Raw genomic sequence first — 18,587 nt, 5'->3', positions numbered from 1 at the left:
CTAGAGGAGGCAAAAGATAGAAAGATAAAAGAGCTCCTGGTTCATCATCACCACTGAATTGGGCTGCATTGCCAACATACGATTCTCACCCTGGTGGACAAAGTGCCCGATAAGAGATCTTTCTGGTACTCATCCATTGAATTTCACGAATGAAGCTAAAACAATGAGCCTTACTGTAATCCATGGGCTGTCCAGTAGCTGACCAGCTGATAAGCGGTCCCCAGGGTCTTCCTTCAGAAGGGAAGTCAAAATATTTTTTGCTGTTGATACAGGATCAAATTAGTTACAATAATCCAGACAAAACAATCTCCATCTCTAGCTCCTCTTGTGCATGGAGATATAATGCTGACATTCAATATACATAAGTACATTTATTTAAGAATGAGTGTCACCTTCATCACTGACTGTGTTCCAGATGGAATGAGTAAATTTGACTTTTTGCTCACTTATCTCCTTAAGTAGCGGTTCCTTTTGAGTGGATCGATACGGTGGCTCCCCACATAGTCTATAGGGACAGACAGGACAGACTCCGATTTCTGTCCAGTATTGAAATAAAACCACAACACATGCATTAGTTGGGAAGTTTGTCCACTTACAACATGTACATAATGACTCCTATGCTCCACAAATCACACTGCTTGCTGAAAGGCTGTTCTTTCATCTTTTCAGGTGCTGAAAAACCACAAACATATTGTTTCATTTGTCATGGATATTTAGAAGTGAGCCACATATTGTTTTTTTTTTTTTCTTGTCAGCCATCAACCCCATTCTGCCCCACTGAACACATCAATATCAGCAGGGCTTCTTTGTGGCTTATGTTGATAATCACAAAGCCTTTCATTTGATTGATCAGGCTTCTTTATGGCACAACCTGAAAATTCAGGGGATCCTGACTAACTTCCTGCACATCTTAGCTGGCTGACTGACATAGACTGGCATTCATTGCTGCGTGGAGTGGAGGTGTAGTCTCTGACTTATTCACAGTCAATTCTTGCCACTGTGAGTGATGTGTTGTGGCTCCTCCTGTGCTCAGTGTTTGCATGGACCGGGTGTTTGGTCAGTCAATCAATCAATCAATCAATTTTATTTATATAGCGCCAAATCACAACAAACAGTTGCCCCAAGGCGCTTTATATTGTAAGGCAAGGCCATACAATAATTACGTAAAAACCCCAACAGTCAAAACGACCCCCTGTGAGCAAGCACTTGGCGACAGTGGGAAGGAAAAACTCCCTTTTAACAGGAAGAAACCTCCAGCAGAACCAGGCTCAGGGAGGGGCAGTCTTCTGCTGGGACTGGTTGGGGCTGAGGGAGAGAACCAGGAAAAAGACATGCTGTGGAGGGGCAGAGATCAATCACTAATGATTAAATGCAGAGTGGTGTATACAGAGCAAAAAGAGAAAGAAACACTCAGTGCATCATGGGAACCCCCAGCAGTCTAAGTCTATAGCAGCATAACTAAGGGATGGTTCAGGGTCACCTGATCCAGCCCTAACTATAAGCTTTAGCAAAAAAGGAAAGTTTTAAGCCTAATCTTAAAAGTAGAGAGGGTGTCTGTCTCCCTGATCCGAATTGGGAGCTGGTTCCACAGGTCCCACTATAATTATCTTATCTGAGCTAAGCATTAAGTCAGACAAAAGGTCTGAAAATTCACAGAGAAACTCACAGTAACGACCAGGAGGACGATAGATAACAACAAATAAAACTGGTTTTTGGGACTTCCAATTTGGATGGACAAGACTAAGACAAGCTTTCAAATGAATTAAAGCTCTGTCTGGGTTTTTGATTAATTAATAAGCTGGAATGGAAGATTTCTGCTAATCCTCCGCCTCGGCCCGTGCTACGAGCATTCTGGCAGTTAATGTGACTCGGGGGTGTTGACTCATTTAAATTAACATATTCATCCTGCTGTAACCAGGTTTCTGTAAGACAGAAAATCAATATGTTGATCAATTATTATATCATTTACTAACAGGGACTTAGAAGAGAGAGACCTAATGTTTAATAGACCACATTTAACTGTTTTAGTCTGTGGTGCAGTTGAAGGTGCTATATATTTTTTCTTTTTGAATTTTTATGCTTAAATAGATTTTTGCTGGTTATTGGTGGTCTGGGAGCAGGCACCGTCTCTACGGGGATGGGGTAATGAGGGTGGCAGGGGGAGAGACGCTGCAGAGAGGTGTGTAAGACTACAACTCTGCTTCCTGGTCCCAACCCTGGATAGTCACGGTTTGGAGGATTTAAGAAAATTGGCCAGATTTCTAGAAATGAGAGCTGCTCCATCCAAGTGGGATGGATGCCGTCTCTTCTACAAATTTCTGATTTCCGATTGGGGAGGGGCCCAGAGAAAACTACAGAGTCCGACATTGTTTTTGCAAAGTTACACACCGATTCAATGTTAATTTTAGTGACCTCCGATTGGCGTAACCGGGTGTCATTACTGCCGACGTGAATTACAATCTTACCAAATTTACACTTAGCCTTAGCAAGCAGTTTCAAATTTCCTTCAATGTCGCCTGCTCTGGCCCCCGGAAGACAATTGACTATGGTTGCTGGTGTCGCTAACTTCACATTTCTCAAAACAGAGTCGCCAATAACCAGAGTTTGATCCTCGGCGGGTGTGTCGTCGAGTGGGGAAAAATGGTTAGAAATGTGAACGGGTTGGCGGTGTACATGGGGCTTCTGTTTAGGGCTACGCTTCCTCCTCACAGTCACCCAGTCGGCCTGCTTTCCCGGCTGCTCGGGATCTGCCAGAGGGAAACTAACGGCGGCTAAGCTACCTTGGTCCGCACCGACTACAGGGGCCTGGCTAGCTGTAGAATCTCCGATTCCGAGTCTCCAATTCGCCCAGCCTGGCCTCCAAAGCTACGAATAAGCTACACTTATTACAAGTACCATTACTGATAAAGGAGGCCGAGGAATAACTAAACATTTCACACCCAGAGCAGAAAGTGCGGGAGAGACAGGAGAAGCCGCCATGCTAAACCGGCTAAGAGCTAGTAGCTGCGCTAAGCTAGCGGATTCCTAAAAACACACAAAGTGAATAATGTGTAAATAATTTAGAGGTGATTCAGCAGAGGGAGTGCTTTAGTTAAGGCACGTGAAGATTACACTGTGAAACAAATCGTTATCTAGGTAACTAGATCAATCTAACCGCGCAGATTAACAGCTGACAGATACAGCAAAACACCGCTGTGCTCCGGAACAGGAAGTGATACAATACCGCAGTGAGAGCCAACCCTGAGAGTGAGAGTCAGGTTGCGGAGTCCAGTGACTGTGTTTTTCACTAACTTTGACTTTGTGGTTGAACCACTGGAGGCCCCAGTTGCACCAATGGAGAAGATGATGGAGTCAGTGGTTCTGAGTTTGTGATCATTCTGGGTCAAGACTTAGGCCCAATCCCAATACTCTCCGTTCACCCAACAACTTCACCCTTAAATGTGCCAAATGAAGGGAAAGGGTGAAGTGGGCAAAATGAGGGTATTGGGTTTGGGCCTTAGATCCAGCCCTTCACTGACTTCCTGGACTGGCCATCAGCAGTATATCTGCATGTGGTAGAAGTATTAAACCTGCTGAGAGGTTCTCTTATCCTGACAGTGACATTCTTACAGCCAAGGTGATCCCCAAATATCAACTTGCTTTGAGAGCAGGGTATGAACATACCAAGGATCCTTCCCAACCCATTGGCTGATAAAAACTGGACACAAACCCTGTGGCTATTCTTGTGGGAGGAGAGCCTATATCTCCGTTTTGCGACTTTAGATAAGCCTCACTGGGCATCAGGGTTTAAGTCCTGGCTACCAGGCACTCACCAAGGAACTGCCATCCCAAGCCTGGCTTGAGGAAAAGGATCTAAGAAAGGGTAGGCAAAACCTAGCTGAAACTGTTTCTAGCATGAGTGGAAAACTGCTGGTCTATGAAGGGAATACTGTCAGGTACACCTGAATATGATGGATTGTGACAGATGAGATTGCTCTTCAATGTCCAATGTCATGAGAAGACTGGGAGAACTACCTCTGGACTGGCAGACATTTTTAAAAAAGAGACTTGCTCGCTATGGTTTGTCCGAGGCTCTTGAAGGCCTGTGCTGTGGAGCTGGGAGAACCGCTGCAACGGGTCTTCAACCTGAGTCTGCGGCCGGAGAAGGTTCCCTTACTATGGAAAACATCCTGTATTGTGCCAGTTCCCAAGATCAGTCGCCCTCGGGAGCTCAATGACTACAGGCCAGTCGCTCTCACGTCACACGTGATGAAAACATTGGAGCGACTGGTTCTGCAGTTCATGCAGCCCCAGGTGCAGGCAGTGAGGGATCCTCTCCAATTTGCCTACCGGGAGAGGGTGGGTGTTGAGGATGTGGTCCTCTATCCTCCTACATAGTACTCTTAAGTACCTGGATGGGAGGGGATGCACTGTGAGAATGCTATTTTTTGACTTCTCCAGTGCTTTTAATACCATCTACCCCAGCCTTCTCCAGGATAAACTCAACATCATGGCTGTGGACCCCCATTTAGTGAGCTGGATCTCGGACTACCTTACCAATAGGCCGCAGTTTGTCCGGGTGGGGGACTGCAGTTCTTCAACTCTGACTTGCAGTACGGAGCACTTCAGGGCACAGTGCTCTCTCCTCTCCTCTTCACCCTCTACAACCATGGACTTTCGTTACAACTCCAATACATGTCACATGCAGAAGTTCTCAGATGACACTGCAATTGTGGCATGTATTCGGGAGGGGGACGAGAGGGAGTACAGAGCCTGGTGAAGGACTTTGTGCAGTGGTGCCGGCTGAATACGCTCCAGCTGAACACCACTTAAACAAAGGAGATGGTGTTGGACTTTCGCCAGACGCCACCCTCTCTGCTGCCCATTAACATCGGTGGAATGGAGGTGGAGGTGGTCTCCACGTATAAGTACCTTGGGACTACATCTGGACAATAAGCTGAACTGGGCAGCCAACATGGACGCTGTTTATAAGAAGGGCCAGAGCAGAATGTATCTTCTCAGAAGGCTGGCCTCGTTCAGAGTCTGCCCTAAGTTAGTGCACCTGTTTTATCTGGCTATTGTGTCCAGTGTTCTTTTTATGCCGCGGTGTGTTGGAGGGCAGTGCTTTTAAGAAGGACATTCATCGACTGAACCGGCTCATTAAGAGGGCCGGTTCTGTAGTGGGTCTGGGCTTGGACTCTGTGGAGACAGTGGTGGAGCACTGAACACGAACAAAGACCCATGCCATCCTGTCTAATGAGAGTCACCCTCTGAACTCTGTCTTCTCCATCCAGAGAGCTCAGTAAGCTTGAGATTTCTCTCATTGAGATGTTCTACACAGAGACTGAGGAACTCATTTGTTCCGTGTGCCATCAGGCTGTTTAACGAGGCCTCTGCTGGGAGGAGCAGGAGGGAGAATGTGCTTTAGCAGCTAGTTTGCAGTTATTATTTATTTATTTTTGTGTGGGCTTGTTCCTTCCATTTTATTGTATCTTTTAATTCTATCTTCATTGGAGTAAGAGGATATGGAAAATGAATAAAAGAATGACTTGCTGACTTTACTGTCAGGTTTCCTTTTTCTGTGGGTGTTTCTTAATTTCCCCCGTGCTCCATTTTCTGTCTGCCTCCATGACAGATGTTTATGTATCTATTTGTTTGTCATGTTTGTGAGTCATCAGCTCATCCTCCAGCCATTACTGATTTCCTCTTTAACACTTCATAATTACAGGATTGTAAACTTTTTCCATGGTGTTCTGTTTGAAGGGAAACAATGGTGTCCATTCAGTTTACATTCGTTTTTTGAAAGTGGAAGAGGCATTGGCCTCATCCAACAATATATGCTGGGATAGGCTCCTATCCTCAAGACACTCAAATACAAAACTGCACTGAGTAGTTTGAGAAATTAAGACATTAAGATGAGAGTCCTCCTCCTCTCCCCTATAACAGTGATCATATCTTCTCTGTGTTAAGATATCTTCCTGGTTACAAGTTCACATGATGGCAGACTAGTAAGGTTCCGTTGTTGGGTTTAAAAGATAACGAGTGGCTGTGCACCCTCTGATCTGGCTGAGTTATTCAAGCCTTATGTGCCAGGATGTGCCCTGTAGTCGTAGAGAGCCATTTTTGTGTGTGGTTCTGGAACTTCAGAACATGATGGTTAATATGCCTTTTGTGTATTGTTTATGGTTTTGCTGTACATCACTTTGAATTTCTGAATGTGCTTTATAATAAAATTATTATTATTGTCATCATCATCATTATTATTACTATTATTATTATTATTACATGTAGTAATAATAATAATAATAATAGTAATATGCAATAAAAATACAATTTAGTTTCTTACCCATGTACATAAGAGTTCCACGGGTGCCTGACAGCATATTCTCAATCCAGTACCACCCATCTTTTCTGATAAGCCAAAGTCTGACACCTAGGTAGAAAAAACAAAGATATACAAGACACACAATGATGATTTACACATACCAACAGAGCACAAAATATTTTGCTTTTACAGGCAATCTTATTTTTAACCTAAGCCGTTTGATATAAAAGGGTGACATTATAAATCACCCCTCATAAAAATTATAAACTAAAAAAAAAAATCCCCAAGACATCTGTCCCAAGGATCAATACATTGTGCCAAATTGGTACTGTAGTGTGCATTGCAGTCCTGGCAGGTACTGTACAATCAGTCGATACTACGTATTATATACTATGTTCACAGTTATTAAGACAAGTGAATAATCTGAACTTATCATGATTTCTCTGCATAGTTTCTATCTTCAAGCCATACAAACCCAAATGCTTACTGATTTAAGCATTCTTAGGTAATATGTATTTGTGTAATGAGGGAGCATGTGGCCCAAAGTGGTTCACACCCAACATGACTGTGTGCATAATGATGAGGCAGGTTTTTTGTTTGTTTGTTTTAACATCAGGTAAAATGGGCCAAAAAGGAGCTTTAATAGACACTGAAAAGTCAAATTTGAAAAATTAATTTAGGGGGTTGCAACACCTTAGAAATACAACAGGTAAGCTACTGAGGCAAGATCACCGAACAGTCGAATATTTTGTTGCAAATTGTCAACAGGGTCATAAGAAAACCGCAGAGAAGATGAAACTAAAAAAAAAAAAAGTTTAGGAATTGTGTCACCATATTCCTGAACTGCAACCTACCTGGAGAGAAGTAGAAGAACTTCAGTGCTCAGAAACAGGCCAAGATAAGGAAGGCTGAAACATGACCACCATTGAACAAGTTCACAAGTTGAAACTTCAAGATTGGGCCAAGAAATATCTGGAGAGATTTTCAAAGGTTTACGGACATAATAAATAAGGATGCCCTCTTGAGAGACCAGATGGGTGGGCATGTGGCTCGATCACTAATGGACACAACTTCAAGTGAGACACCACCAAGGTGGAGGAGTGGTAATGGTATGGGCTGCTATTATCAAGGATGAGCGGTTTAGACCTTTTCTGGTTGGACTTAAAATCAACTCCCAAGCCTAATGCCAGGTTTAGAAGATACTTTCTTCAAGCAGTGGGATGGGAAAAAGTTTGTATCATTCAAGAAGGCCATGGTTTTAATGCAGGACAATGCTCCACTGTCATTAACATCCAATTTGTTATAGCAATATATCAATATTTCATTTATATTCCTTATGTATTCACTAGAATCTGGTTTATTGTTTTTTCCTATAATAATTTCAATTTTTAATTTTCAATTTATTTTAATTTATATAGCGCCAAATCACAACAGAGTTGCCTCAAAGCACTTCACACAGGTAAGGTCTAACCTTACCAACCCAACACAAATACAACTCCCATCTCTGGATGGAGCTGCACCTTAAACAGAAAAAAACCGAATCAGGCATTAGAAAGACAAAAATACTGTATAATTTGCCAGCATTAAACAACAAGAAAAACAGAGAAATACTAAGGTGATCGCCGGCCACTAGCCCTAAACTTGACTAAAAGACCCAGAATTTAGGTAAAGTTGATGGCCGCAACCCGCTCCAATTACTAATAAATGAATTAAAAGAGTAAAAAGCATAAAACAAAACTGTACCAGTATGCTAGCCATATGAAAGGGAAAATAAGTGCGTCTTAAGTCTGGACTTGAAAATCTCCACAGAATCTGACGGTTTTATTGACGCAGGGAGATCATTCCACAGAACAGGGGCACGATAAGAGAAAGCTCTGTGACCCGCAGACTTCTTATTCACCTTAGGGACACAAAGTAGTCCTGCACCCTGAGAACGTAAAGCCCAGGCTGGTACGTAAGGTTTAATTAGGTCAGCTAGGTAGGGAGGTGCCAGTCCATGAATAATTTTATAGGTTGGTAGCAGAACCTTAAAATCTGATCTCACTGGGACAGGAAGCCAGTGAAGGGATGCCAAAATGGGTATATGTGGTTGTACTTTCTGCTTCGTGTCAAAAGTCTGGCTGCAGCATTTTGAACCAATTGGAGACCCCTAATGCTAGACGCGGTAAACCAGAAAATAGAACATTGCAGTAGTCCAATCTAGAAGAGATAAATGTGTGAGTGGATCAGGGTCTCAGCATCAGCCATAGACAGGATGGGACGAATCTTCGCTGTATTTCGCAGGGGGAAGAAAGCAGTCCTAGTAATATTTATAATGTGGAGGCCAAAGGACAACGAAGGATCAAAAGTTACCCCTAGGTTCCTCACTTGTCAGTGTGATGTATGACACACGAGCCAAGGCTGAGCGTTAACTGGTCAAATTGATGCCGATGTCTCACTGGACCCAAGACCATCATTTCAGTCTTATCAGAGTTTAAAAGTAGGAAGTTTCTAGACATCCACCTTCTCACTGCTGCAAGGTAATCTTCTAAGGATTTTATGTGAACGAGATTACCAGCAGTTATTGGCATGTATAATTGAGTATCATCTGCATAGCAGTGAAAGGTAATCCCAAAAACGCTGCAATATGTGCCCAAGGGGTGCTATATAAAGGGAGAAAAGCAGGGGGCCTAAGACAGACCCCTGTGGAACCCCAAATTTCATGTCACTGAGGTTAGAGGTAGTGTTACTGTACAAAACACAGTGAAAACGACTGGTCAAGTATGACGTCAGCCATGCAAGGGAACTCCCAGTAATCCCAAAATTGATTTTCCAGCCTATCAAGTAGAATATGATGATCCACTGTATCAAATGCAGCACTGAGATCTAACAGCAACAGAACTGTAGTGGTGTCCGAATCCATTGTAAGCAGAAGATCATTCACCACTTTAGTGAGAGCTGTCTCTGTGGAATGATATTTTCTAAAAGCAGACTGCAGTGGCTCAAAGAGATTATTCTCAGAAAGATAGTCTATGAGCTGCCGTGACACCACTTTTTCCAGAATTTTAGAGAAAAATGATAGATTTGATATCAGCTGATAGTTTTTCAATACACTAGGGTCAGATTAGGTTTCTTAAGTAATGGTTTAATCACTGCAGATTTTAAACATTTAGGAACAGATCCAGAAGTGAAAGAAGATGAATAATTTCCAGCACAGTCGGCCCAAGAGTGGACCACAGGTCCTTAAACAGTTTTGTTGCTATAGGATCAAATAAACAGGTTGTGCTTTTATAATAATACTACAAAACTTTATTGTTCACATCATCTTCAACCGCTTATCTGGGATCGGGTCACGGGGGCAACAGCTCCAGCAGGGGACACCAGACTTCCTTTTTCTGGGCCACATTGACCACCTGTGACTGATGGATCCCAAGGCCTTCCCAGGCCAGTGAGGAGATTTAATCTCTTCACCTAGTCCTGGGTCTTCCCTGGGGTCTGCTCCCAGATGGATGTGCATGGAACACCTCCCTAGGGAGGCACCCAGGGGGCATCCTTGCCAGATGCCCAAACCATCTCAGCTGGCTCCTTTCAACGTGAAGGAGCAGCGGCTCTACTCCAAGCTCCCCTTCTCACCCTATCTCTAAGGGAGACACCAGCCACCCTCCTAAGGAAGCCCACTTCGGCCGCTTGTGCCCACAATCTAGTTCTTTCGGTCATGACCCAACCCTCATGACCATAGGTGAGAGTATGAACGAAAACTGACCAGTAGATCAAGAACTTCGCCTTTGGCTCAGCTCCCTTTTTGTCACAACAGTACGGTAGAGCGAATGCAATATCACCCCTGCTGCGCTGATCTCTGGACAATCTCACACTCTGTTGTCCCCTCACTCATGAACAAGACCCCGAGGTACTTGAACACCTTCACTTGGGGCAAGAACGCATTTCCTACCCGGAGTAGGTAATCCGTCGGTTTCCTGCTGAGAGCCATGGCCTCAGTTTTAGAGCTGCTGATCCTCATCCCAGCCGCTTCACACTCAGCTGCGAACCGAACCACTGAGTGTTGGAGGTCACAGGCCGATGAAGCCAAAAGGACCACATCATCTGCAAAAAGTAGTGATGAAACCCTGAACCCACCAAACTGGAACCCTCCTCCCCTTGACTGCACCTCAATATCCTGTCTATGAATATCACAAACAGCATTGTTGACAAGGCGCAGCCCTGGCAGAGGCCAACCCCCACCGGAAACAAGTCCGACTTACTGCCGAGCACCCGAACACAGCTCTCGCTTTGTGAGTACGGAGACTGGATGGCCATGAGAAGGGACCCCCTCACTCTATACTCCCGCAGCACCTCCCACAGTATCTCCCAGGGTACTCGATCATACGCCTTCTCCAAGTCCACAAAACACATGTAGACTGGGTGGGCATACACCCAGACAACCTCCAGGATCCTTGTGAGAGTAAAGAGCTGGTCAGTCCTGGCTGGACCAGGATGGAGCGTGTATTGTTCCTCTTCAATCAGAGGTTCGACTATTGGCCAAACCCTCCTTTCCAGCACCCTGACTTTACCCGGGAGGTTGAGTAGTGTGATGCCCCTGTAGTTGGCACACACTCTCTGGTCCCTTTTTAAATATGGTGACCACCACCCCAGTTTGCCACTCCTTAGTCAATGTCCCAGACCTCAACGCAATGTTGAAGAGACGTGTCATCCAAGACAGATCCTCCACACCCAGAGCCTTCAGCATTTCTGGACGGTTCTCATCAACCCCCGGGGCCTTGCCACTGCAGAGATGTTTGACTGCCTCAGTGACTTCCACCAGGGAAACTGATGATAATCCTCCATCAGCTTCTTGTTCTGCCTCTACTATAGAGGGTGCTCCGGTCTGATACAGGAGTTCCTCAAAGTGTTTCTTCCAGTGGTGGATTGCATCCTCAGTTGAGGTCAACAGAGACCCATCGTTACTGTAGACAGCTTTGATGGTTCCCCATTTTCCTTCCTAAGGTGCCTCACGGTCTGCCAGAAGCACCTTGGTGCAGACAGAAAGTACTTCTCCATGGTTGCTCAAAACTCCTCCCACATCCGCTGCTTTACATCCTGCACAGCAGAGGCTGCCGCCCTTCGGGCCTCTTCAGGTCTGTCATGACCTTGCAACTGCCTCCAGAGTCCTCCAAGATAACGTCTCAGAAGGACTCCTTCTTCAGTCGGACGGCTTCCCTGAGCATTGGTGTTTGAGGGTTGCCACCCCTTGAGGCACCCAAGACCTTCAGGCCACAGCTCCCCGCTGCAGCTTCAGCAATGGAAGTTTTGAACATGGCCCTTTCTGGTTCAATGCTCCCAACCTCCACAGGGATGCTACAAAAGCTCCATTGGAGGTGTGAGTTGAAGATCTGTTGAACAGTGGGCTCCACTAGATGTTCCCAATTCACCCGCACTATCCATTTGGGCTTACCAGGTCCGCCCAAAGTCCTCCCCCACCCTCTTATCCAACTCACCACCAGATCGTGATCAGTCGACAGCTCTGCCCCTCTCTTCACCCAAGTGTCCAGAACATGTGGCCTCAGGTCAGATGATATGATCACAAAATCAATCATCAATCTTCGGTCGGCCTAGGGTGCTCTGGTACCACGTACACTTACACTGTACACGTACACTGAGCAACCTGATGTTCGAACATGGTGTTTGTTATGGACAGTCCATGACTAGCACAGAAGTCCAATAACAAACGACCATTGGGGTTTAGATCGGGGAGCCCGTTCCTCTCACTCGCGCCTCTCCAAGTGTCTCTGCCATTGCCCAAGTGTACGTTGAAGTCCCCCAGCAGAACAACGGAGTCCCCCACTGGAGCGCCATACATTACTCCATTCAGGGACTCCAAGAAGGCCAAATACTCCAAAATGCTGTTCGGTGCATACGCACAAACAGTAGTCAGAGGGAGGCGATCCTGTGCCTTCAGGTGACGGGGGTGGGGTGACATCATGCTTTCTTCTTCTTCTTCTTAGTAGTAGTAGTAGTAGTAGTAGTAGTAGTAGTAGTAGTAGTAGTAGTAGTATTATACTACGGTCCAGTGCAATATTGAGTATGCCTGCAATTTGCAATTGGTATTGGAGATGGCAGTACTGCACCTTTAGTACATTACCATGAGCCATACAATGCAAAAGAAGAAGACTAAACTTTTTTAAGTAGACTAAACTTTAACAAATAAATTCAGCATATATCCTAATGTTCTTTTATGTTGTCAGATTCTGCACTGAAGTAGTTTAATTGGTCCCATTTTTTTTTAAATCAGATACCAGTCAGCAGCCATTATTTGTAGCTAAGGCTGGAGCTGTGTGGGGCTGCTTTCTTTGAACAAGAAGGGGACTTTGTTCGCTGCATGAACTGTGATGCTAAAGTATTGCAGGAGAAGCACCAGCTCCATGATTTACATCAGCAGGCAACCGCCAAAGGACAATTAGGATTCACCGCTCCTGTAGGAGAAAAAACAGGCAAACCCCGACCTCCCACAAGTGGCTAACATGCCACCTGTTAGCGTGTTGCCCCCACGTAGGGCAGCTGTGACTACAGGTAGAAGAGGTGCCTGAAGCAGCATTCTGTGTGGGACATTTTTGTCAGGGTGAAAGACGAGGCTCACTTCACTATGGATCAACAAATCACTGCATAAATGTATCAATATGTGGCTGCTTGTACTGATACTGCATTGGGAAATGTCTTTGAGCGAATACATAGATTCTGATGATTCATTGGCAGTCCTTGCTCCACATGCATCCAAGTACTTTACTGCTTGGCCAGCCAGCAAAGGCCTCAAAAATGACAGAATGATGACATGACCCCCTTCCTCACCTGATTTAAACCCTGTTAAGAACTTGTGGACCTTCTTATATGTGAGATTTACGGTGATGGAAAATAACTTCTTTCAGCAGCATTTGGGAGGCTGTGGTTGCTGCTGCATGAAAGGTTGATCATCAATAGATCAAGAAACTGAAAGAATCCATGGATGGAAGGCTCATGGCAGAAGGATGGCTATATTGATCACTGAATATTTTTGAAATTTGTTCATTTTGTGTTGTTTATTTATTATACTTTAATAAATGATAGTAAAGTGAGATGGGAAAATTTTTGTTTTTATTTCATTGCATAATAATTATGCAAAAGCATGTAGTATAGATTTTGTCTTCCTATAGTAAGCTAGCAGGGTGAACTTTAGCTAGATACCTAAAACATATTACATCATAGCTTCTGTTTCTATAATAAAGTAACCATATTTATAGCTTAGCCGACTAGCTATAATTTAGATTTACAACAAGTCTACAGACTAGGTAGACATATACTACAATCTTCTCCTGTATGAATATTTAGGTTTTAGTAGCTTACTCCAATAATATTATGTAGTAACTATATTTCTTGTATAGGTTGTTTACTCCCCTCATTGTGTAAATATCACTTATATACATGCTGTCCATATTCTTGAGCAGCTTAGGTGAGTAGGGAGAGTTCCCATGGGATAAAAAAAGCTTTTAAACCTACCATCCCTGGTTCTCAAGACCAGGCACCTAAGTGGCTCTACTATTCTTTCTTTTTTAGATATTTTAATATATACTTTAATATACACTAGTAGAGTGCTACATTAGAATTGGTATGTATAACAGAAGATATACCTTACTGAATTTTCATGCACACAAACAGTTAATAACTGTGCACACACACATAGATATTCCCCAAATAAAGCCAAACCTCACTTTTTCTTTGTTAAACATCTATGATAGAGGTTTATTAACATTTTGGATTAACAAAATACACTGTATTTGATAAACAATGAAATTAATTCTCAGAAATACAACTTGCCTAATAACTGTGCATGCATTGTATGTTCAAACTGTAACAGTATATGAACTCAAGCCTGTTTGAAAAGTTAAAGTAGAACTGCTAAACTGTATTGTATAAGTTAATGTCTTTTTTTCCAAAAATCTGTTTTTCCAAATATCCCAATGAAAATCCCTATTTCTTCCAACTCCTACGTAATTCATCATGTCATTCTATAATGTTGTATATCATAAATGACATACAACTTATGTATATTTTCTTTCAAGGCAATGCTCTAAAGCATTTTGCAGCTGCTTAGCAAAGAAAAATCAAATAATATACTTATGTATACTAAAATATATCTCCAATAAGTCCATTTCTCATATAAATATAAGAACAGTGAGGAAAATAGTATTTGAACACCTTGTGATTTTGCGAGTTCTCCCACTTAGAAATCATGGAGGGGTCTGAAATTTTCATCTTAGATGCATGTCCACTGTGAGAGACATAATCAAAAAAAAAAAAAAATCAGAAATCACAATGTATGATTTTTTTTAATAATTTATTTGTATGTTACTGCTGCAAATAAGTATTTGAACACCTGTGAAAATCAATGTTAATATTTGGAACATTAGCCTTTGTTTGCAATTACAGGGGTCAAACGTTTCCTGTAGTTCTTGACCAAGTTTTCACACACTGCAGCAGGGATTTTGGTCTACTCTTCCATACAGATCTTCTCTAGATCTTTCAGGTTTGGAGTTTCAGCTCCCTCCAAAGATTTTCTATTGAGTTCAGGTCTGGAGACTGGCCAGACCACTCCAGGACCTTGAAATGCTTCTTATGGAGCCCCTCCTTAGTTGCCCTGGCTGTGTGTTTGGGGTCATTGTCATGCTGGAAGACCCAGCCATGACCTATCTTCAATGCTCTTACTGAGGGAAGGAGGTTGTTTGCCAAAATCTCACAATACAGGACCCCATCCATCCTCCCTTCAATACGGTGCAGTTGTCCTGTCCCCTTTGCAGAAGAGCACCCCCAGAGTATGATGTTTCCACCCCCATGCTTCACGGTTGGGACGGTTTTCTTGGGGTTGTTCTCATCCTCTAAACATGGTAAGTGGAGTTGATTCCAAAAAAAAAAGCTATATTCTGGTCTCATCTGACCACATGACCCTCTCCCATGCCTCCTCTGGATCATCCAGATGGTCACTGGTGAAATTCAAACAGGCCTGGACATGTGCTGGCTTGGGCAGGGGGACCTTGCTGCCCTGCAAGATTTTAAACCATGACAGCATCATGTGTTACTAATGTAATCTTTGTGATTGTGGTCCCAGCTCTCTTCAAGTCACTGACCACATCCTCCTGTGTAGTTCTGAGCTTTCTCAGAATCATCCTTACCCCACAAAGTGAGATCTTGCATGGAATCCCAGACCGAGGGAGATTGACAGCCATCTTGTGTTTGTTCCTCTTTCTAATAAATAATCATAGCAGTTGTTGTCTTCTACCAAGCTGCTTGCCTGTTGCCCTGTAGCCCATCCCAGCCTTCTGCAGGTCTACAGTTTTGTCCCTGGTGTCTTTAGACAGCTCTTTGGTCTTGGCTATGGTGGACAGGTTGGAGTTTGATTGATTGAGTGTGTGAACAGGTGTCTTTTATACAGGTAACAAATTCAAACAGGTGCAATTAATACAGGTAAAGAGTGCAGAATAAGAGGGCTTCTTAAAGAAAAACGAACAGGTCTGTGTGAGGTAGAATTCTTGCTGGTTGGTAGGTGTTCAAATACTTATTTGCAGCAGTAAATTATAAAAAAAAAATCATACATTGTGATTTCTGTTTTTTTTTTTTTTGATTATGTCAGTGGACATGCACCTAAGATGAAAATTTCAGACCATGATTTCTAAGTGGGAGAACATGCAAAACCGTAGGGTGTTCAAATACTTATTTTCCTCACTATAGCGTAAGGTCAGAGGATACACGGAAACTCTTAGTATATTATCAATGCTACCAAGACAATGTTTCTGTGAAGGCTCTCAGTTGTCCAGGTGGTTTCCATAAACCCCTGGCAAAAATTATGGAATCACCGGCCTCGGACTGTTCATTCAGTTGTTTAATTTTGTAGAAAAAAAGCAGATCACAGACATGACACAAAACTAAAGTCATTTCAAAAGGCAACTTTCTGGCTTTAAGAAACACTATAAGAAATCAAGAAAAATAATTGTGGCAGTCAGTAACTGTTACTTTTTTAGACCAAGCAGAGGGAAAAAAATATGGACTCACTCAATTCTGAGGAAAAAATTATGGAATATGGAATCATGAAAAACAAAAGAACGCTCCAACACATCACTAGTATTTTGTTGCACCACCTCTGCCAGATCAGCTTTGCAGGTTGGAGCCTTATCATGGACCATTTTCTTCAACTTCCACCAAAGATTTTCAATTGGATTAAGATCCGGACTATTTGCAGGCCATGACATTGACCCTATGTGTCTTTTTGCAAGGAATGTTTTCACAGTTTTTGCTCTATGGCAAGATGCATTATCATCTTGAAAAATGATTTCATCATCCCCAAACATCCTTTCAATTGATGGGATAAGAAAAGTGTCCAAAATATCAACGTAAACTTGTGCATTTATTGATGATGTAATGACAGCCCCATATCATCAATGACTGTGGAAATTTACATGTTCTCTTCAGGCAGTCATCTTTAAAAATCTCATTGGAACGGCACCAAACAAAAGTTCCAGCATCATCACCTTGCCCAATGCAGATTCGAGATTCATCACTGAATATGACTTTCATCCAGTCATCCACAGTCCACAACTGCTTTTCCTTAGCCCATTGTAACCTTGTTTTTTTCTGTTTAGGTGTTAATGATGGCTTTCGTTTAGCTTTTCTGTATGTAAATCCCATTTCCTTTAGGCGCTTTCTTACAGTTCGGTCACAGACGTTGACTCCAGTTTCCTCCCATTCATTCCTCATTTGTTTTGTTGTGCATTTTCAATTTTTGAGACATATTGCTTTAAGTTTTCTGTCTTGACGCTTTGATGTCTTCCTTGGTCTACCAGTATGTTTGCCTTTAACAACCTTCCCATGTTGTTTGTATTTGGTCCAGAGTTTAGACACAGCTGTCTGTGAACAACCAACATCTTTTGCAACACTGCGTGATGATTTACCCTCTTTTAAGAGTTTGATAATCCTCTCCTTTGTTTCAACTGATATCTCTCATATTGGAGCCATGATTCATGTCAGTCCACTTGGTGCAACAGCTCTCTAAGGTGTGATCACTCCTTTTTAGATGCAGACTAACGAGCAGATCTGATTTGATGCAGGTGTTAGTTTTGGGGATGAAAATTTAAAGGGTGATTCCATAATTTATTCCTCAGAATTAAGTGAGTCCATATTTTTTCCCTCTGCTTGGTCTAAAAAGTAACCGTTACTGACTGTCACAATTATTTTTCCTGATTTCTTATAGTGTTTCTTAAAGCCAGACAGTTGCCATTTGAAATGACTTTAGTTTTGTGTCATGTCTGTGATCTGCTTTTTTTTCTACAAAATTAAACAAATGAATGAACATGCTCCGAGGCCGGTGATTCCATAATTATTGCCAGGGGTTGTTGAGAAGCTTGAATCTTCGACTGGACTGGGTTGCTTGATGCGAGGACGTTTCGCTTCAAATCGCAGAAGCTTCCTCAGCTAAATTTCTTGCTCTGGTAGTCTGACTTCTGCCTTGACTCTTGTACAGAAGAAGATCAAACCAAAGCCAGCAAAAGCTGGAGTTTTAAACCTAACAAGACCACTCCTATTGAGAGGCAGACTGCTATTGGCAGTGACTAACAATTGCTCTAATTAGCACCTATTGTACTCTAGTTAGCACCCTCCTAATGACAGGGCAGCTGCCCCTCCTAAGATGGGCCTGACGCCTCTCCTGACGACTCTCCTGGCGACGTGAATGACTCATTACCATGAACAAAAGAGTGAAACTGCTTTCACCCGAGTACCCCATTGTAAACAGGGGACAAAGTGTGTCTCGGACCCCCTCCCCAGTTAAGGCTGGGTTTCAACTGTTTCACATACAACGCTTCCTTCACTCCCCTCTCAAACCATTTCTTTCCTCTGGCTAAGATTTTAACTTTCTTGTCCTCAAATGTGTGGTTAGTGTCTTTAAGGTGGAAATGAACTGCAGACTGAGGTCCACCGGTGCCCTCTCTGCGATGCTGGTATAGCCTTTTGTGCAACGTCTGCTTCGTGTCACCTATGTAGTGTTCGTTACAGTTTTCCTGACATCTGATAGAATACACTACATTGCTCTGTTTGTAACTAGAGATCCTATCCTTAGGGTGAACTAATTTCTGTCTCAAGGTGTTAACAGGTTTAAAGTAAACTGGGATTTTGTGCTGTCTGAAGATCCTCTGCAGTTTTTCCCCTACTCCTGCTAAATAAGGGAGAGATACTCCTCTTCTTCTTGGCTCTGTCTCGTCTGTCTGGTCTCTTTGTTCTTTGGGACTTCTGC

At 43.1% G+C, this 18,587-nt stretch overlaps 1 protein-coding gene across 1 annotated transcript in view; it reads right to left on the bottom strand.

The window, feature by feature from the left end:
- Nucleotides 1-18,587, bottom strand: part of stk33 (serine/threonine kinase 33) — a 57,119-nt gene continuing 38,532 nt past the window's right edge. Inside the window, 6 exon segments of the mRNA XM_034163290.1 lie at nt 1-90; nt 175-260; nt 393-505; nt 597-672; nt 6,326-6,370; nt 6,373-6,412. Of these exon segments, the coding sequence (XP_034019181.1) occupies nt 1-90; nt 175-260; nt 393-505; nt 597-672; nt 6,326-6,370; nt 6,373-6,412 (450 nt within the window).

This window comes from Thalassophryne amazonica, chromosome 2 (assembly GCF_902500255.1).
Source record: "Thalassophryne amazonica chromosome 2, fThaAma1.1, whole genome shotgun sequence".
NCBI lineage: Eukaryota > Metazoa > Chordata > Actinopteri > Batrachoidiformes > Batrachoididae > Thalassophryne > Thalassophryne amazonica.
The sequence above is the reverse complement of the archived record's forward strand: the minus strand, read 5'-3'. Positions and strand labels throughout refer to the sequence as shown.